Source organism: Eutrigla gurnardus (genome assembly GCF_963514095.1).
Source record: "Eutrigla gurnardus genome assembly, chromosome: 20".
Lineage (NCBI taxonomy): Eukaryota > Metazoa > Chordata > Actinopteri > Perciformes > Triglidae > Eutrigla > Eutrigla gurnardus.
In genome coordinates this window covers 20,816,268-20,837,751 of record NC_139931.1, presented here as the reverse complement: position 1 = coordinate 20,837,751, position 21,484 = coordinate 20,816,268, and the positions used below count along the sequence as shown (strand labels likewise).

General features: G+C 44.3%; 1 protein-coding gene across 2 annotated transcripts in view; it reads left to right on the top strand.

Moving 5' to 3' along the window:
- The first annotated feature begins 3,333 nt into the window (after positions 1 to 3,333).
- LOC311030477 (carbonic anhydrase-related protein 10-like) overlaps positions 3,334 to 21,484 on the top strand; it is a 176,317-nt gene continuing 158,166 nt past the window's right edge. For both annotated transcript variants that reach the window (XR_014598987.1, XM_084036245.1), the window contains exons 1-2: positions 3,334 to 3,644; positions 7,671 to 7,745. Coding sequence is in view for 1 of the 2 variants with exons in the window: in XM_084036245.1 (XP_083892371.1) it covers positions 3,581 to 3,644; positions 7,671 to 7,745 (139 nt within the window). In the remaining variant the exon portion in view is untranslated. The remainder of the gene's footprint in view (positions 3,645 to 7,670; positions 7,746 to 21,484) is intronic.

Here is a 21,484-nt window from a genome sequence, read left to right as displayed (position 1 = left end):
CCTGCAATATCACCGGTCACCTCACCCGTCTCACCTACCACAGAGCCAGAGCAACCTCCTCCACACTGCACTGGGAGCCGGCTTCGGTTTTAATGCCGTGCTTCCACGTCAGCCCGGAGAAGACACTGCTGGACGCCATGCCAGCTCCTCAGAGCTTGGCTGACAAACAAAAGACAAACCAACACTAAACTAACCAAGAAGAACAACACAAAGTACCACTAAACTAACACACAACTATATTCATAAACACACCACCCCGGAAAAATTATAGAAATAGAGAACAACGCTGAATTTCATTCAGCTCTTCCTCACACACTCCACTTCACGAAGAAGAAGAGGAAGAGATTTCATCCATGACTGCCATTTTTATTCAGAAACATCAGCAAGTTTATTTATATTAAAGTATACATTTCTCAAAGTTGGAGCTGGAAGAGAAGACTGAGTTGGACACAAAGAATAACAAGAAAACAACAGGAGGGGGAGGGGAGGGGCTGTTAATGTAGGTCAAACCTGATGTCATGCTGTAGCATGTAGCATGCAGCATGTGGGCTCACTGTGCCTCTGGGTGTCACAGGAAACAATCACAGTGAAAGGAGCTGGAAAGATAAAGATTCAATAAGAGGAGATTATGTGTGTGTGTGTGTGTGTGTGTGTGTGTGTGTGTGTGTGTGTGCGTGTGCGTGTGTGTGTGTGCGTGTGTGTGTGTGTGCGTCTGCTTGTCTAAGAATGAACTTAAGTGACATCCCATTCTTAATCTATAGGTTTTAATATGACGTCGGTCCACCCTTTGCAGCTATAACAGCTTCAACTCTTCTGGAAGGCTTTCCACAAGGTTTAGGAGTGTGTTCCCTGCTGGAAAAAAACATTTCCATTTCATATATCTTTTCCATCCCATCAATGTCCATGAAATCATGAAATCCAGTTCCAACATCCAAAGCATCAACACAGTCCAGTTGCCTTAAATCACTCAAACAGGCTCAGGTTTTTCACAGAGTTTTTATTATCTGCTGTGTCTCATTTTACCTTCATCATCTGCCGCACAAGAGAGGAGGTGTTTGTGAGATCCATGGCTCCCAGCAGCCTCCTTCCAATAATGTCCTTTTCCTCCTGACCTCCGTCTTGACCTTTTGTTTTGACCTCCGTCACACGTCACCACCATGTAGAAAGTGTATATATATATATATTTTTTATTATTGAATATGTTGTTAACTTGATGATTTTATATGGTAAATTGTATTTGCACCGATGTATGGTAACAAAACCTATCCCTAACTCTATCTTTTTCCAAATTGAATTCCAGAATTATCTCAAATCTCTCAAATTGATGAACTCTAAAAAAAAGTCTCAAACTGTTTATTTTATTTATAGAAGATTAAAACTGGAACTTTTTTATCCCCACATTAATTTATTTTCTTATTTCTAAATGTATTGTCAAAAGTCAAATTCATGTGGAGTATGTCTGATGTCTGATCTGCTGTACCAGTGAAATTATTAAATAAAGTTTGTTAAAAAAAAGGGCTGGTTTTGAGTGCAATAATCCATAACTAGCGCTAGAGGTCGCTCAACATCCACAGCTGTAGTGCCTTATGTGGGTCAGTGCAAACGAGACACACGCTGCTTCCCCTGGGTCCACGTCACGCTTGATTAGACTTGTAGTTCTCGAGACCGGTCTTGGTCTCGAGACCGGTCTCAAGACCGCTTTTTCGTGGTCTTGGTCTTGTCACGGCCTCGACAGTCTTTGGTCTCGGTCTTGTCTCGGTCTCGGGTCTCTCGGTCTCGCAATGTCTCGGACTGGCAGCGCGGTCTCGAAGGGAATGTAACCTATCCAGGCAGGCAAGGACAGTTTTTTTTTTAAATACAGCTATCATTATACGCCCCCTTCAAGTACCAATCACATACATTTTGTGACACAGACGGCGGCGCTTGTCCTCTCACGCTTCCCCTCCCTCCTCCTCCCCCCTCCCCCCTCTGAAGCCTCTGAAGCACGGTCAAGATCTATGAAGGAGGACGCAAAATGTCGGCGAATTCGTCAGTCATCAGGTTCGGTTTTACAGACCATAAAGAGATTGTTTGCCAGTGGGCAATGGCCTATGCCATTTCAGTGATGCTGATATTATAATATAATAATATTTAGAATTAACATTTTATCTACAAATTAAGGACAATTTAAATTGGTGACATATTTCCAATTCATTAGACTTTTTTTTTTAAGGTGCAGGGTGGTGTTGGGGGCTTGTTATTTTGTTAGATGACTTTAGGACTATAGTCATGTCAGTCCTTAACAGCACTCAAGAGTCAATCCTCAAATAGTGTAGTACGGTGTGGTCATGCAATTGCTACACATATTAGATTTTTAGTCAATTGATGAAAACATTTATAGTGAGTTCACACACAAGACATGTACTGTCACTGTATTATTGTGCCTGTAGTTGAAATAATACATTTCTCATATACTAAGCAGCTGAACCCAATATGGTGCTTATGTTCTACAACTCATGCAAAATGGCAAAAACAACTTTTTTTTTTGGTCTCGGTCTCGGTCTCGGTCTCGAGCTGAACTGGTCTTGGTCTTGACTTGGTCTGTCTTGGTCTTGGTCTTGGTAGTGTCTTGGTCTTGATACTGTCTGGTCTTGGTAGTGTCTTGGTCTCGGTTTAGGCGGTCTTGACTACAAGTCTACGCTTGATCATATTTTATTATAGGCATTTAGAAATAAAACGCTGAGCTTTTCTTTGTTGTTTTAAAAAAAAGAAATTTAATCAAATGACCCTGACAGTACTTGCTAGTATAAACCATATATTATAGTTGAAGTTGCCTCCAGAAGTATGACTTTGTTTGGGGCATTTTAAGCACTGGTTTCCCCTATAATAATAATAATAATAATAATAGTAATGATAATGATAATAATAATAATAATAATAATAATAATAATAATAATAATAATAATAGTAATAATAATAATAATAATAATAATAATAATAATGATGATGATGATGATGATGATGATGATGATGATGATGATAAGTATATCAATAAATTAATAAATTATAATAATACTAAAACTACTACTACTACTTCTAATAATAATACAAATGATAATCAAATTCCTTGCTGATTGATTGTGTTCGGCTCAGTGTCTCTTAGTTGAAACTCATCATAGGCTACAACATGATGAAGGTGTTGCTCTGTGCGCTCTCGGCTCGCTTCGCGTCGTCGGTGAAGTTGCCTGATCGCTGCGGACGAGCGGCGCGCGCCAAACATCCACCCGCTCCAACGGCACAATGGAGAGGAGAGGAAGGACGCGCTTCACGCACGGACATCACAGCTGAAACATCTCCGCGGCGGGGAGACACGGAGGCGGACGCGGGGTGGAAACACCCGACATGTTTGCCTGAGCAGCCGAACCGGAGACGCGACGGAGGGCGACGCGGTGAGGACGGGGCTTCCTGCGAGGCGTCACAAGCATCTCGGCGCTCCGCGGCGGACACACGGGCACCAGGACGGGGAGGGAACATGTTCAAAGTTCGGCTGTGTCGTCCACAAGTGCGACCGCTGCAAGCGGAGGAGCAATGACTTGAACGAATGATGCATATCGTTTGGGATATATCTGTGATTCTGCAAACGTATATCATCTGCACGTCATCAGGTAAGATGCCAAGAAGGAACTACGGTGCCTTCAAACGGCACAACACCAAATGATACAAGAATGTATGGATATGTGTGTGTGTGTGTGTGTGTGTGTGTGTGTTTGTATATCCTATTCAAATTCAGATTCGGATAATGAAATATCATGATTGAAAATGTTGCAGCAATACATCTCTTACAGTCAAATACTTACATAGAAATAATGTAACTGATACTAATACTGATATTTAGATTCAGTTACTCAGAATTTTGGCTGAATTGTATCACTAACATTTGACCTATTAGGTGAAATGTGTGGCTTCCAGTATTTATAGTACATGTCTCCCACACAGTCACTGGCGAGAAACCATTGAGATCACTGATTTCATGGATCAAACATGAGCTCCAAAGATGGTAGTAGTTGTCCACAGATGAATGTCAGCGTGTGAGAGCGCTCAGACATTACAGCCAAACTCCACCTCGTCACATTCACACGTTCATTAGCACTGAAGCTCCCAGCCCTGCTTTCTCAAAATGGTCTGTTAGTGAGCTTCTCATTCAGATATGTAGTCCAGGCAGCAACCTCCACTTCTGATAAGTGAAGCCAAAGTCTGAAGTGCCTAAAAAACTTGATTTCCATCAGGGGGCGACTCCTCTCTGGTTGTATAGAAGTCTATGAGAAAATGGTCCTACTTCTCTCTTGATGTATTATCTCAGTAAACATTGTAAACATGAGTTTATGGTCTCAATCTCTAGTTTCAAGTCTTCTTCAATCCAGCATGATGTTCATTTAGTACATTATGGTGGGCGGGGCCACCTGCTGATTGACAGGTCGCTACCAATGGAGTCAGCTACTAAGATGACTTTAACACTAAAGGCCTTTGCACACTGTGTTTTTTTTGTCCGAAATTGTCGCACCTTAAAAAATAATTGCGACCTCACGTTATGTCGATCACGTTTGCACACCAACTCTCGTCCATCAAAAACGTTTTTGGAACAGGTTTGATTTTCAGGTGTTTTTTCTGCATCAGTCAAAAAGCGTTTAGAGAGTTGTTTGAGCACTCAGAGCCACCGTAGCGCCACAAACAACAGTCGAGCTCAAGACGCTGTACGACCAACAGTCTAAACGTATGAAGATGCAGAGATGGGGAACAGATTGTGTCGGCGATCACCAGTTTGGGATTGGGACGTCCTGCAGCCTGTTCAGGGTCAGGTGGGTCGTGGAGGTTGGTGGGTTTTTTTCTGATGTGTGGTCCCAGTAGTGCTGGAAACTGGACCACTGACACCCTGGACCCGATCGGGTTAGTTAAAAGTAAAATGCATGCCCATAAAAAAAACCAGACTCAATTTGCAAAAGCCTTGTGAAGTTGGTGCTTGTGTGCCTCAGATCTACCCGTCCCTCCTCCACTGTCCAAATATGGTCACTTCCGTCACTGGTTGCAAACATTCCAAGATGGCGACGGACGAAAATGCCGAACTTGAGGCTTCAGAATTTTAGTCCACAAACCAACGGGTGACATCACCATGACGACTTACACTTCTACAGTCTATGATGTAGACATAGAAATAAAATAGTCCTGGCAATGTAGCAGATAAATACTCGATAAATTATCGTTACTAAAAATTAGTGTTGGATTTGCAAGTATTTAGCATACAAGGCTAATGACCGGAGAAACAAGCCAATCGAGTAGCACAACAAACGTGGTGAAGTATCATAAAGACCAGCACCCATGTCTTTATGGGGAACTTCAGTAAAGCTCCTGTTGCAACAGCACGGAAGTTTTAAACAATCAGGTCTGTTGAGTTATCATTACACTAGTGGCTAACTGCTAATGGCTAAAAAAGATAACGTAATGTTTCTTCCTCAATCTGATCACACCGGAGTAAACTACATTGATGTTGTCACATGACTGACAACATATTTCACATCGTCTCGTGGAACAAGTGCAACATTAAAGACCTGGAACTAGCAGCCTCTAAACAGGTTAAATGAGGAGAAAATGGCGTGTTCTTACTGCAGACGGATGAATGAGCGACCGTGACTCCTGACAACCTGACTACCTTCTATACTAAAAAACTGTGACATTGAAAACTCCAGAATAAGATTAAGTACTTATGAATCTGTCATATGATCATGTCAATGACACATGAAACAATAAACACAACAATAAACTGATGTAATTTGGCTTATAAGATTTGAATGAGCTCAGAGAAAATCGCTGTTTTCCATTCATCCCAGCTCCGAGACACTCAGATCAGTGTCGGTTCTACTCCCATTTGTATTCCTATGTATATAGATATGAAAAGATAATCAATATGACACCTTTATAGCAGATGCTATCAGCACCCATGTGGGCAGACCATCTGCAGACGGGTGGAATAACCAATATGGCTATTTACATGTTGCAATCCATTGCATTGGCAGCCTCTGAGCTCCATAACCATAATATATTAATATACAGAAGACCTTTATCATTCCCACAGCACCATTACTCATTAAAAATATGACCTTTTTAAAATTAGCATGGTTAGCACATAACAAACAACGTGTCCATGACCCGTGAACTCACAAGGACGATCAGGCACAAATCCAAAGAATGGAACACAAACACAAGTCAAAATTGAGGGTAAAGTTATTCTGCATTACATTTTCCCTAGTTACATACTTTACATTTTAAATGTATGTCACATTGTACCAGTGTGGTTTGAGTACTTTTACTTTAGGAAAGGATCTGCATACTTCCTCCACCACTAGCCTAGCCACCCAACTCACGAGTCCACTTGTTCCAGTTTCATTCATGTGACCTGATTCTGCATTTCTACACCAACAACACCAACTCCACCATTCAGATGTAGCTCTCAGATCCTGGTGGCTGTGTTTTAATTGTGCTGCTGCTGCTGCCCGGCTGCTGGCATCCTGCAGGGTTGCACGGCAACAGGGCTCCAGTCCAGTGGCTGGCAACCTGAGGCCTGAAACACAAAGTGCAAATGTACCACAGTTGTTGGATCATGCAATCCCATATGAACACATCGACCCTTTTTGGCCTATTTTGGAAGCTTACAAGTTGATTCACTTTTAAAAGAAAATAAATCCACATCAAACATCAAAGAAACCTGTAGCTGAACCTACATTATAAATTATATAGACATCATTGCACATTTGTTACAAGCAAACGATGCTGCAACACTTATATTCCGCCTGCATTGGTTCATAAATACGTTATAAAATGTTACTTTTTAAAATGTGCTCATATCAGAGAAAGCACACATGAGTAGTCACAATCCAATTCTATTACATTTTGCTTATGTCGCCCCAAATCACAAATTTGTGTCAGAGAGCTTTAAAATCTGTACCACATCCTCTGTCCTGGGACGAAGGAAATACTCCCTAAAAGCCTTTCTTATCGGGAAACAAGGGAGAACCCTCAGGGAGAGCAACAGAGGAGCATCCTAGGATGGACAGAAGTACAACAGATAAAGCAGAAACAGTAGCAAAATAATAATATGCATATGATTTATTGTAATAACAGTAGCAGTGGGTGTTGAGCGAGGCCATGTTATCTGGTACAACCTCAGTCTGCACCTGAGAGGAGAGAAAGCACAAAGACGGATGGGAAGAAGTAATTAACGCTGATTAACGTTAACGGGACACGAGTGAGAGAGGAGCTCAGTACTCTCATTCTGGTCAGCAGTAATCTTTTACTTAGTAAGGTAATACACTTATGTGACTTGTTCAGTGACATTCTAATTAGAAATTCAGCAAATACTTTGAAATGTCTAATGAGAGTAAGGCACTTCTTAAACATGGTCTGTGTTGGTTTGTTTATGTGTATGAAATGTGTTCCATATTATTGGATCAGCGTGACGCTAGGATCCTGCTGTAATGCTTACCCATTAAAACACATGGCATGGTGAGGCTCGTTAGTAACGGTCTGTTTGAACGGTTTCTATCCAACCTCCAACCTTCAATCACAAAGAAACTTACGGTTGTTCTGTGTCTCTCTCTCTCTCTTTCTCTCTCTCTCTCTCTCTCTCTCTCTCCTCGCAGCTCAGCCTATTACATCCAAGCTGGATGCGGGTTGGTGGGCGTATAAGGACGTTGTCCAGGGCACCTTTGTTCCAGGTAATTAACCAACACATGATGTAAATGCTATGGTTGTGTTCCCGACCCAATGAGGGACACTGATCAGATTGGATGTTACTGAGTGATGATGAGTGATGATGTCGATGAGGGACGCCTCCGCACTTCTGTCTCACAAGCAATTCATTAACTTCAGCTGAGGTAATGATGTTGCTGAGACACTGCCCCCCCCCCCCCCCCCCCCCCCTGGAGAGAATGGACTAGATCATTTATTTATAATTACTTTAGTATCAGAGGAGTCTACTTTGTTGCTAGAGCAAATGCCATGTTTCTTAAACCCCAAATACTCAAAGTGTTTCTAAAGAAGGGTGTGTGTGTGTGTGTGTGTGTGTGTGTGTGTCCCTCTGGGACTCACAGAGAGCTCGGCACATAAGTAAGCATCGCCTGCCTTGACTCTAACTTTTCCTCTCTACTCACGTTGTGTTAATTGTTGCAGAAGACCGATAAAGACAAAATGTCCTCATTCCTGACTTGTCAGATGCTAATGATTCCTGGGCGTCACTTTCTAACAGTCACCTCCGCTATGGTTGCAGGGACGTGAACAGCTGTTTGTGTTTGTCACATTAAGAGACGTTGAGAAACGAACACCAAGCAGCAATCCATCTGGATTCTTGTGTGAAAGTTAGCTTCATAATTCATGGTCAATTTTACAGCTAAGTGTTGAATTCATGTTAGTAGCTAACTGCATTGGTGCCGTGGTAGTGACCTGTTAAACAGCAGGTAGCCTCGCCAGGGGAGGACTGGCTATCTGCCATACCGGGCATTTTCCCGGTGGGCCGACTTGCTTTTTGGGCTTAGTCGTAGGCCTAGATCGGCAGCCCATTGTGTTTTCAATTTCGACACTGGGCTGGCCCAGAACACTTCAGTCAAAAATGTCACATATGTTTTTTTGTTTTTTTTTGACAGACCAGCTATTTGTGTTCTTATGTGGTGGGTCGGTCTGGGCCAATGTGCCAGGGCCCATTTTTAGTCCCAGTCCGTCCCTGAGCCCCGCCCCTCAAGCATCCCCTGTTGTCTGGTCTGTTTGACTCTAAATGGAAATGAAAATGATTTATCTTAACCCTTAACCTTCTTCCTGAGACTGTATACATTTGTATACTGTATGATCTCCAGGCTCCTACTTTACGACCCACGGCCTGGATAACGTTCCCATTCTTACCACCCGAACCAGTTTCTTGAATCATGTAGACGTTAAGGGCCCTGATATCTGGTTTCCTTCAAAAAGACTCAGAAGTTGGTCTTCTGAGTGTGTTGAGACACTGTGAAATTATGAGAACAGAACAAGACTAATTTTGCTATTAAAAATGTGCATTAATTAACATGTGTTATATAATAGGAAGTTTGTTTGACATAATAAGAAGGAATCTGAAAGTAATGAAAGTGCTGCACAATGTGTGATTTAGTTGGTTTAGTTCAGTTTGTCTACTTAGGTCAATGTGTAAAATTGAAATACATAAACAATAAATAAATAGTTGTTCATGAAATCGCAACAATTAAACCACAGCAAGTTTACACTGACCAAAGGCTGTAGATGGAAGCCTGAAGTACCGGTAAGTGTTAAAAGCCTTCAAACCTTCTTGGCGGAGGACTCTCCAAAAGTTTCTTATCTTTTATTCACTACAGAACATTCAGGATGTTGTAAGGATTGCTACACATACTAACATGTGAATAAGGGAGTACTGGCACTGCTTTGAGCACTGGTGGGGGGGGGGGGGGGCTGTCTGGGCATCTCGTCTGGTTGCCCAGATCCTCACTGACATGCTGAAGATGCTGAGACGACCTGGGTTCTAATAGACCACTACAAAGACTGAAGACCTTTGAATCCTGCAGCCCACATACTCTCTCCTGCCGCTCGTTAGCTTCAGCTCCACTAGAATCCTGTGAAGACCTTGATCCGACAACTTACACAGAGAGAGAGAGACTTTAGAAGAAAAACATTTGGAAAGTGGCAAAGTTTCCACATGAGAGAGAGCGATGGATAGAAACTATTCAAAGTGACCTCATGGGAGCCAACAACGTCCAGAGACACCAGAGATGGAAGAATACGGTGCCAAATGAAGTACCAATCCGCCAACACCACCCGAAGAACCAGTCCCATCACATGTTAATGAGTTGAAGGGAGTTAGATGCTAGGCTTATTCAGATATTGATTTTTTTACCTAAACAAGGATCTTCCTTAAAGGGGAAATCTGGTGTAAAATGTTAAATTTACAAAGTTGTCAATGCCTTTTTTATATGTTAGGACCCTCTTTATACTACCAAAGTGTCGGGCTACTTTGGGTCTCGTAAATGGTTTAAAATGAGCAATTTCTTTTTACCATGAGAGATGCCCCTATTGCTACCACTGTTGGCATTTTGGAAGCATCGGCTAAAAACAGGCTAGTTTAGAATGCATCGGAATAGAGTTTTTTTGCTCCCCAACATTTGAACTCATGCTAAGCGTATATCCAAAATCCATTTTACACCAGATTTCCCCATTAAAATCATAATGAATTCCCTTCCCCTTTGCTTATAGGACAGTCAGTGATATACCTGGCAGCATGTTGTCTGCTTTCATTGATAAATGGTTTGTTGTTCAACAAGCTCATCAACAAGTTGCCTTTGATGTTTAATGAATTATGCAACAAAAACAAAAACTATTTGTGCAATTTTCCCTTTCATGTGCATTACAATTTTCCTTTTAAAAACTGCCATGAAATCACACATTTTCATCCACAACAGTGCCCCCAAAAAGTTGCTTCTTGTGAAGTTGTGAAGTTTATTTGATCACATCTATGTCTGTTGTCTTCTTGGTTCTCTGTTCTTAACTTTCTGTTCCTTCTCTACTGTTTATGTCTTTGCTCTCTTTTCTCGTCCCCGGCCTCTATTCCCTCTGGCTCACTCTTCCTCCCAACCTGAATGGTCTGGAGATTTTTGCATCATTCATTTGAATTCCCTCATTACTTGAGGCCCTTTCAAAAGCTCTGAGGAAATCTCGAGTGTACATTGAGAGACGGCGTTGCTGATGAGACTTCTTCCTCGGTGTTACCTTCACATACAGACGGTCAAAGGGCAGATTCTGTTGCTCACACAAACCTAGAACATCATCCTGAAACTTCACAGTTGGAGAAGCAATACCATGTATTATTTAAATGCATTATTAAAACTGGTAAATCAGGTTATAGTAATAACTTTGTAACAACAAATGATGCAACCAGTTCAACATGACCTTTTACTGTAATTTAGCTGAGAGAGACCATCAAGCCACGCCTCGTTTTCTTTAACCAGTGTAGATTGCAATCCATGCTGTTGAAGTTCTTCCATCTTACTCATTAAGGGGCTGGCTAATTAGCTTGCTAGCTAGGGTGCTAGCTAGTACTTGCTCATTTCATGCAAACATTGGATTTGGCCTACTTTAACATTCTGTTTTTACTTACTGTTCATGGAGGACGATGGGGTAGCTGTGGCTCAGAGGTCGAGCGAGTCAACCTCCAGATGGAAGATCAATGGTTCGACTCCCGGCTCCACCGGTCCGCCTGCCAAAGATACAAGATACTGATATTGCCTCCGAAAGCTGTGGTATCGGCATGTGAATGAGTTGGATTAGATCCTGATCAGTGAATGGGTGCATGTGGAAATCAGTGGTCGAAAAGCCAGGAGGGCCCTTTATATTAGCCTATGCTGATCAGTGTTTCCCCCAGAAAATGTGTTAGTTAAGGTGATGTCTGTCGGAGGGGGGGTGGGACATATGAGTGCATAATGTCTTATTTTATCAGTGTAATAGTTCACAGATTTCAGGTAGAAATAGGTTAACTCAGAGTTCGACAGCTTATCAAAAACAATCCTTCCCCCCACAGGGGGTCCCCCCCGCTTTGCATTCACACTGCTCCAGCCCAAACGGGCTTTGGCCCGTTAGCCGGTTGTACATACGTCATCGCGTCCTAATACTACACACGCATGGCTTGATGTTGTTTTGAAGGAGCGCCGTCTCTGCATATATATTTCTCGACCTGCATCAGCGCATGTGAGCACGAGCGGATCTGTGCGAGCAGGCAGCGCGAGCGCAGCGGATTTTGGACGGAGACACACAGCGGCATTTTGATTATAAATGTACCGGTCCGGTGCCGGTCCGGTGCCGGTCCCGCTCAAACCAAGAGTGAAGAGTGCTTATCAAAATACAGTGTCAACTTTCCGTGTTTTCAAAGTAGAAAGTGACATTGTGGTGGTTTAACGAGGCGGAACGGCATCAGAACATCATCAAGCGCGTAAAGTACACGAAGAAGAATGTAGCGGGAGCGAGCAAGTTCACCGTGCTGTGCGGAGGCACTCCTAATGTAAATGATTATTGATTTATGAATGAATTGATAGGTGGCTTATTTTTGGCATATTGATTTTTCTTTTGGTGGTAGGGGAAACACTGCGGCGAATATCGCTAGTATATAGATTTGTATTTATTATTATTATTTTTTAAGACGTTAGTTTAGGCAGCAGCCCTTTGTTGTTAAGGCGGCAGCCTTAACAGGAAAGCGCTGCTGATTGAGAATTGCTTGCATGCTGACTATGGTTATCATTATGGTTAGATTGTCACGACTCTGCTAGGAACCAATGATTCAGACACCAACTGGCAGAATTGAGAAGTTTTATTGGAAGTTGTGAGGTGCTGGTTGGGCAGGCAGGCAGGCAGGCAGGCAGGCTGGCAGGCTGGCAGGCAGGCAGGCAGGCTGGCAGGCAGGCAGGGCAAGAACTGCGGCAGCAAAAGGCAGCAGTCAGAAAAGGCGCAAAAACTTTCTAGTCGAAATTCTAAGGCTTGGCTTAGCTCGAACATGACTACGACAAACCGTGTGGACAGAGTGATGATCCGGCAGAGACTGACGGTTGAACAGGGCTGAAGTGCAGACTGGGTGACGAGCTAATGGGAACCAGGTGGCCTGATTGCAGCAGCAGGGCAGGTGTGGAGTGGGAGGCAGGCCGGCCCAGGAGAGGTGACAGAGTGCAAGGGGGAGGGGGAAGGAGACAGACATACAAACGGGTAGGGTGACAAAACAAAACAGACAAACATGCAACACAAACTGTCATGGCGCTGGCCTTATGACAGTACACCCCCCCCCCCCCCCCCCGACGAGGACGAGGCGGCGGGGGCACCCAGCACCGCTCTTCAGGCCCATAGCCCTCCCAGTCGACCAAGTATTGGATGCCACGGCCACGACGCCGACTGTCGAGGAGACTACGGACAGTGAAGGCGGGGTGGTTGTCGATGATTCTGGGGGGAGGAGGGGGGACCAATGGACTGGAGACCACAGGCTTTACAGCAGATACGTTGAAAACTGGGTGGACCTTGAGGGTCCGAGGCAATTTCAGGCGTACAGCATTGGGGTTAATAATCTTTTGAATCACAAAAGGGCCAATAAATCTCGGGGACAGCTTCTTAGAGTCCGTCTTTAAAGGGAGATCCTTGGTAGAAAGCCATACCTTGTCTCCAGGTGCATATTGAGGTGCAGGAGTCCGATGACGGTTGGCCTGATGCTTGCATCGGCCCGAGGCACGGAGTAAGGCTGAGCGTGCACGGTGCCAGGTCTTGTGGCACCGGCGGACATGGGCCTGGACTGAGGGCACTGAAAGCTCCTTTTCCTGTGAGGGGAATAGTGGAGGCTGATACCCAAAAACACATTGAAATGGTGACATCCCTGTGGCAGACGAAGGTAGAGTGTTATGGGCATACTCCACCCAGGGCGTAAGGGTGGACCAGGTGGATGGGTTGGAGGACACCATGCAGCGGAGAGAGGTCTCCAGATCCTGGTTTGCCCTTTCAGCTTGACCATTCGACTGGGGATGGTATCCTGAACTCAGACTGACAGTGGCTCCAACTGAGGAACAGAAGGCCTTCCAGACAGCAGAGGTGAATTGAGGCCCACGATCTGAAACAATATCAGAAGGGAGACCATACGCACAGCAACACCTCTCTGACCAACAGATCATCTGTCTCCCTGGCTGAGGGCAGTGGCAAAAGAGTCTTTGCAGAACCTGGCGAACGTGCTGTACATGGTCAGACATGTTCCTGGAGAAGATAAGGATATCGTCCAGGTAAACAAATACAAAACAGTGTAACATGTCCCTGAGGACGTCATTTACCAGGGCCTGGAAGACGGCTGGGGCGTTGGAGAGACCAAACGGCATGACTAAATACTCAAAATGGCCCAGAGGAGTGTTAAAGGCCGTCTTCCACTCATCTCCTTCCCGTATCCTCACCAGGTGGTATGCATTCCGAAGGTCTAGTTTAGTGAACACTGTGGCCCCCTGGAGAGAATCAAAGGCAGAATTCATCAAAGGCAAAGGGTACTTGTTCTTGATGGTGATATTGTTTAACGAACGAAAATCAATACACGGGCGGAGGGACCCATCCTTCTTGCCAACAAAGAAAAACCCTGCCCCGAGAGGTGATGAAGAGGGACGAATGAGGCCAGCGGCCAGGGAGTGTTTAATATACCTCTCCATGGCCTCCTGTTCCGGTTTGGAGAGGCTGTAAAGGCGGCTGCTGGGAAGGGGAGCACCAGGAAGGAGATCTATCCCACAGTCATAGGGACGGTGAGGGGGCAGAGACAGAGCACAGGCCTTACAGAATGCAGTTTGGAGGTCATGGTATTCTGACGGAATGGAGGACAGATCAGGGGCTTCCGGCAGGGGTTCAGGGCTGGGCACAGAATAAGGTGGGGCTGACTGTAAACAATTAGCATGGCAAGGAAGGCTCCAGCTGATGATCCTCCCTGTCCTCCAATCAATCTGAGGATTGTGTCGTGCTAGCCAGGGAAGACCGAGAACTACAGGAACTGAAGGTGAGTTAATTATGTGAAAGCTGAGCTCCTCCTTATGATTACCAGACACTAGCAAATGTAGGGGCACAGTCCTTCGAGTTATGTTGGCTAACAGTCTACCATCTAATGCAATAGCTTCTAGTGGCTTATCAAGACAGACAGAGGGCAGGTCTAACTGTTTGGCTACATTGACATTGAGAAAACTTGCATCTGCACCTGAATCTAAAAGGGCAAAAATATCAATGGACTGACCTTTCCATGACAATGTTGCTCACTGTGCTCGGGGTTGAGGGGAGAGGGGAATGGAGGTGTGGCTCGCCAGGACTCTCCCCGTTACTGGCGAGCCTGGTAGTTTGCCGGGCGATGTGGACATGAGGCCAGGAAATGACCGGGTCTCCCACAATACAAGCAGCTGTTGGTCTTAATACGGCGCTGACGCTCCTCTGACTCCACTTGGAAACGCCCAAGTTGCATCGGCTCTGGTGAGGGTTCCCTCCTGGGCTGGTCTGTGGCCGAGCCTCCACCACCTTGGTGAACTCGGGAGCCTGAGGCTGATGGAGGGTGCCCTGGGGAAGCAGTGGGTGCTCCTCTCTCTTCGTCGCTCCCGCAGCCGGTTGTCTATATGAATAGCTAAGGAGACTAGACCCTCAAAATCAGAGGGTTCCGGGTAAGAAACAAGTTCATCCTTAATTGCATCATTTAATCCTTGACAAAAAACAGCTTGAAGGGACTCATTATTCCAGCCACTCTCCAGGGACAGAGTACGAAACTCAACAGAAAATTCAGCAGCACTACGCATACCTTGGCGTAAGGTGAGTAACCTTTTCGAGGCATCCTGGCCACGGATGGGGTGGTCGAAAACCCTCCTCATCTCAGAGGTGAAGGCAGCGTAGGAAGCAGTGACGGGAGACTCCTTCTCCCACAGGGCCGCAGCCCAGGCCAAGGCACTTCCACGAAGGAGCCCCATCACGTAGGCAACCTTAGACTGCTCTGTAGAGTATGACTGGGGCTGCTGGCTGAACACAAGATTACATTGCAGTAAAAAGGAACGAGATTGACCAAAGTTTCCTTCATACCGGTCAGGGGGAGGAACCCATGGCTCCTTAACAGGTACAGAACTGGGCCCGGAACTGGATTCCGCTGGCGTTGGGGCTGGAGGCTGAACCTCAGAGGTTGTGGGCTGATTCATGTGGTCTCGAATCTCCATCACACTGGTGTTGAGCTCTCGGAGGCCTTCCATTAGCTCCTTCAGTGCATGGGTGTGCTGTCCAAGCAGCTGGCCATGGTGGGAAACTGCCTGTTGGAACGGGTTGATGTCCTTTTGGTCCTGCATGGCCGGATCGTACTGTCACGACTCTGCTAGGAACCAATGATTCAGACACCAACTGGCAGAATTGAGAAGTTTTATTGGAAGTTGTGAGGTGCTGGTTGGGCAGGCAGGCAGGCAGGCAGGCAGGCAGGCGGGCAGGCAGGCTGGCAGGCAGGCGGGCAGGCAGGCTGGCAGGCAGGGCAAGAACTGCGGCAGCAAAAGGCAGCAGTCAGAAAAGGCGCAAAAACTTTCTAGTCGAAATTCTGAGGCTTGGCTTAGCTCGAACGTGACTACGACAAACCGTGTGGACAGAGTGACAATCCGGCAGAGACTGACGGTTGAGCAGGGCTGAAGTGCAGACTGGGTGACGAGCTGATGGGAACCAGGTGGCCTGATTGCAGCAGCAGGGCAGGTGTGGAGTGGGAGGCAGGCAGGCCCAGGAGAGGTGACAGAGTGCAAGGGGGAGGGGGAAGGAGACAGACATACAAACAGGTAGGGTGACAAAACAAAACAGACAAACATGCAACACAAACTGTCATGGCGCTGGCCTTATGACATAGATTAGTGCTGTGAAGGCTGGTTATAGTGAGAACAAGAACTAGGCAAGTCTAGTTGAGCCAGACCCGGATACATACCAGTGTGTGTGTTTGTGTTGATGAATTATGATTCATGTACACAACCCTCTGTGTATCGTATATATAACACAGCAGGACTGTTTGCACTTTATGACTTCACACCTTAGATCACTTTGACTACGCTGATAAAACTGTCGAGGGTTTACAGTGGGTTTTTATTTAGGTTTTTCCTCTGTGACTCCCTGTAGTGTACTTACATCGTCAACAATAATATATAGACCTAAATATTGTAGCATGAATTGAAAAAGCTGCAGAAGATTTTGTGGATAAAATTAAGTTGAATTGAAACTGGTGGTTGAATTAGTAGCAGGTTTTATACCGTATGAAGTATGAAACAGACCATGAAGCCACAGAGGAATTACAAATCATTCATTGGGAGATCTTGCGTGGGGAGAATCTCTGCGTAGTGTGTGTTTGCATTGCAGTTATCCCGGTCATGAAAGTGAAGTACGGTCGGTTTCCCCAAGAGATGTTCCGATACCATTTTCCCTCCTGATACCGATTCCGATATGTGTGCTGTGGGTATCGGCCGATACCGAGTACCGATACCAATACCAGTGTGTTTAAATTTGCAACACTCGTGCCACCCCTCGAAATTGAGTCTTTGCATATGCTGTATGTTGCCGTCTTACTGGTGGGAACATCCACTGTGAAGTACTGCCAAACCACCGACATGATAACATGCTAAGATTGGCTCCTTTTAACAGGTGTCAGGTGATCAATTCTTCTTCGCCCTTCTAAAACAGCAGCTGTTTTAAGAGTGGAGAAGAAGTACTGTGTCAAAGCAAACAGAGCTAACCAGTAAATAAACTCCTATTTCTAATAAATTAAGTGGTATCGGATCGGTGCCTGGACTCCAGTACTCGCCGATACCGATGCCAGCATTTTCAGCAGTATCTGAGGCATTTCCAATACTGGTATCGGAATCGGAACAACTCGAGTTTCCCCACAAAGTTGTCTCGAAGCGTTTTACGAAGATTCTTAAGGTGGAGCTTCTTACGGGTGTTGTTGCACATTGATCAATGAATTGAGCATCCACGAATCAGTTTATTCAAGAAAGTCTTTATATACAGTCTATGGTTGGTGACGCTGATTCCGGTTTTCCAGAATTCAATTATTTGCACTTAAATGTGAAGATTAGGAGTTGAATTAGCTACAACTAACCAAATACCCAGATACATTGGTTTTCAGCTGAACATAGTGGTGTGGGGTTTCAGTAACTGTTCGAGGAGATGATCACACTGTCCTGCTGCTCTCTCTGCTAGCTCGTTGCTCACTCTGCCTGCTGTTTAGTGCTAGCATGTAGTGTACAGTGGATTTTATCAGAGGCTTTTCACTGCAAATAATTTTAGCTGGAGGTCTGTGAGTGGGCTTGTGGTCCATGAAACCAACACCACGAGTTGTCAGCTAAAACATGCTGAGGGGAACTGCAGAGTGGAGGGATGGCTCTACATGTGACCCGAATCATATTATACACTGTTTATATATTATACCGATGAGTGACAGTGTTGCTACTTTGATGTGTTTTGAAGTCCATACAATGAAGTAAGAGTGATGCTTCCTTTGCTAGGTTCCCATTTTTCACTTGAGTGCTACACTGTAAAAATGATGACTCACCACTTCATAATTTACGACTCACTCTATCTTGTTTACTCCAGGACTGGCCTGTGGGCTGAACTGAGAGCAGAGGGCTCGATCTCCACTTAGAAACAACTGAGCGTGCACACAAGCCGGCAGCGCCGCACTGCTTTTACGGGTGATAACGAGTTTACTTGTTGTAGTGAGCAATCCTCCTGTGTCGAAAAATAACCCAACGGTGTCATCAGAGGATGAATCCTACTGACTTTAATGACCCACCGAGAGCACCACCATGAGGTTTGCATTTTTGAATTTTAAACAATCACAATTTTCGGAAATGCAACTGCAAAGATTATAAATTTTTTTTAATTATAATTTATAGCAGAGATAGTCAACAGGAGGTCCGTGACCCCTAGGGGGTCCACAGAGTTACTGCAGGGGGTCCCCAAAATGATTTGATCCCTTTTTTCCCCCAAAATTAAAATGTCAAAATGTACACATTAACATGAATACAACCTATAATAAGCAAATATAAATCTTCCTATTCGTTGAATGTTATGAAATTGTGATGTAGACATGCTAATATAGACTTGAAATGTGTTTTATAAATATATGAATCTGTCAACAGGTATTATTTTAATGGCTTTACATTGTATACATACATCATTACAAAGTACTGTTATACATGGCACTATAGGCTGCACTTGACATTATTGGCCCGGTTTAATAAGCAACACAATTGCATATGATATGTATTAGGGGTTCCCTCGACGGGATCACTATCTTGTCCTTGGCCTTAAAGAACGTTGAAGACCTCTGGTTTAAAGTATGTATTATAGTTTATGTGTGACATTATTTGCTGCCAATGGGTGAGACTGGATTCTATATTCTCTTCAAAGTTTGAGTTTCTTGGCTTTCTGGGTGCAGCAGAGTGAATGAACTGTCAAACAGACGTTCTCTGATCCAACACGTTAGCGAGGCAGCAAAGTGTGCCTTCTTTCTGTGAAGGCGTCAACCTTTGAGAGCGATGTCGAGGTAGAAGAAAAATAAATCTATTTTAGTTTCAAACATGCCTCGTGTGAGACCTTTAAATAATAATCACTCTCTTCGTGAGCAAATGCCAACTCTGCAGTCTTTCCAATACAAACTTTTTCTATGGGCTTCCTATCACAACAGTCATTAGTTGAGTTGGTCAGAATCACGACTGGGAACAAGCCGGACAGTGTGTTTGTGTGGTTTCTCTCACATCACCAGTGTGTGTGTGTGTGTGTGTGTGTGTGTGTGTGTGTGTGTGTGTGTGTGTGTGTCGGGCCATGACAGCAAGGGGCTGAGAAGAGGAAAGAAAGGAGGAAGAGGAGAAGAACACAATCAACTAGATGATCGGCAGCCACATCAGCTCTCGCCAGCAGCTAGAAGATCATTAGAGAGAAAAAAACCTACAAAGGGAGAGAAGGTCAATGAAGGCCTTTGGTAGTGTATTTGTCGAGACCTGTTTGAAGTCCAGCGCTATCCTCTTAGTTCTTTGATATTGTAAGGCAGTTCACTATAGATAGCTTTGTGACATCATTGTTCGATGCTAGATGTAGTGTGTTGATTGGTTGGTGAATGTGACATGATCGTGGATGTAAAACACATTGAGATTTCACCAGAGTTCATTAAATACAGGGTAGAATGTTGATCAAATCTCATCGCTTGCTCTTCTGAGTCCATATTCCATATCTGCCTTCACACTGATGTAAATGTCTATTTTCAGAACATACACACATTTATATCACAACATGTTTAAGCATAGCTGGGATCGGCTCCAGCCCCCCCGTGACCCTGAATACAGGATAAGCGGTAGAAAATGGATGGATGGATGGATGTTTAAGCATCTAGATGTTTTTGCACAACTCGACTCGACTCTTATTCCAACTGTTGTTTACCAATTATTTTAACGCATATGTTATCAACAGCCTAATCGAACTCCTCTAACTGTATGTAGTTAGCTTTTGTCTCCTAAATCTAAGTTCATGTCAAAAGTTGTTGTTGCCTAAATCTAACTGTACGTAGTTAGCATTTGTTGCCTAAATCTAACTTTATATTGTAAGCTTTTTTTGCCTAAATCTGAATGTGCATTAGCTTTTGTTACCTTAATTCGAAGCTAACTACATAAAATCTAAATGTACATAATTAGCTTTTGTTGCCTAACTAACTGTTTGTAGTTAGTTTTTGTTGGCTTACTCTAACTGTACGTAGTTAGTATTTGTTGCCTAACTCTAACTGTATGTAGTTAGTATTTGTTGCCTAACTCTAACTGTACGTAGTTAGTTTTTGTTGCCTAACTCTAACTGTACGTAGTTAGTTTTTGTTGCCTAACTAACTGTACGTAGTTAACTTTTTGGTGCCAAACCTTAACTTTACATGGTCAGTTTTTGATGCTAAATCTAACTTTATGTCGTAAGTTTTTGTTTCCTAAATCTAACTGTGCGTAGTTACCTTTTTCTTGCCTAAATGTAACTGTATCTTAGCTTTTGCCTGAATCTAATGAAAATTGGTTGAATGTGAAGAATACCAGGAGACGTCAGCCAAAACCGATTTCAGAAACTTTGTTCTGTCCCTGTTATGATGTGATGATGAGACAAAACAACTACAAAAGAATAATGTATCAGCTCCAGTGTGTTTGTGGATGAGAAAGCATCTAATATTAATGACACATTTCTTGGTGGTGGTGTTGTTGTAGTGCATTGTATTTGTGTATTGTGAAGATGGAGCTGCATGGTATGTAATATCCCTGCTGTGTGTGTGTGTGTGTGTGTGTGTAGTTATTTCTGTGCCTGTGTGTTTTGGGTATAATATCACAGCTCAGGGTTGTTATTTGGGAGTGCTGCAGTAAGTAGGACAGTGATCAGAGGAGCCTCTGCCTCACACTCTCACTCCCTGCTCCTCTCACACATACACTGCTGTTATCCTTGTGAGGTTTTTCCCCTCACCCTTTTTTCTGACTACCTCTCTGTCAGTGCTCTTCTCTCCCTTGAACACCTCGCTGAGCTCACCACAGGGCCACGGGAGAGAGGGGAGAGAGGAAGAAATGGAAAGAAGCAGCTCATCACAGAGGAGAGGAACGAAAGCAGCATTCCTCCCACGCTGTGGAGAAGATATGAGCAGATATAGACGGGACTAAAGGAGAGAGAGTGGGAAAGTGATACGGACCAGAGACAGACATGAGTGGATGAGAGAGAAGGATCACCAGCAGTAGAGAAGGGGAGCTGAAATATGATGTTATGATACTCGATCTCAATAATCCCCTGATATCATTACGTCCACAGTGAGTGTCCGTGCCCGATGGCCGCCGGCTCCATCTCTTGCAATTACTCAGGTGGTAACAACATTAAAGCTAATGTGGGCGGTGATTATGGTGTCATGCTATTG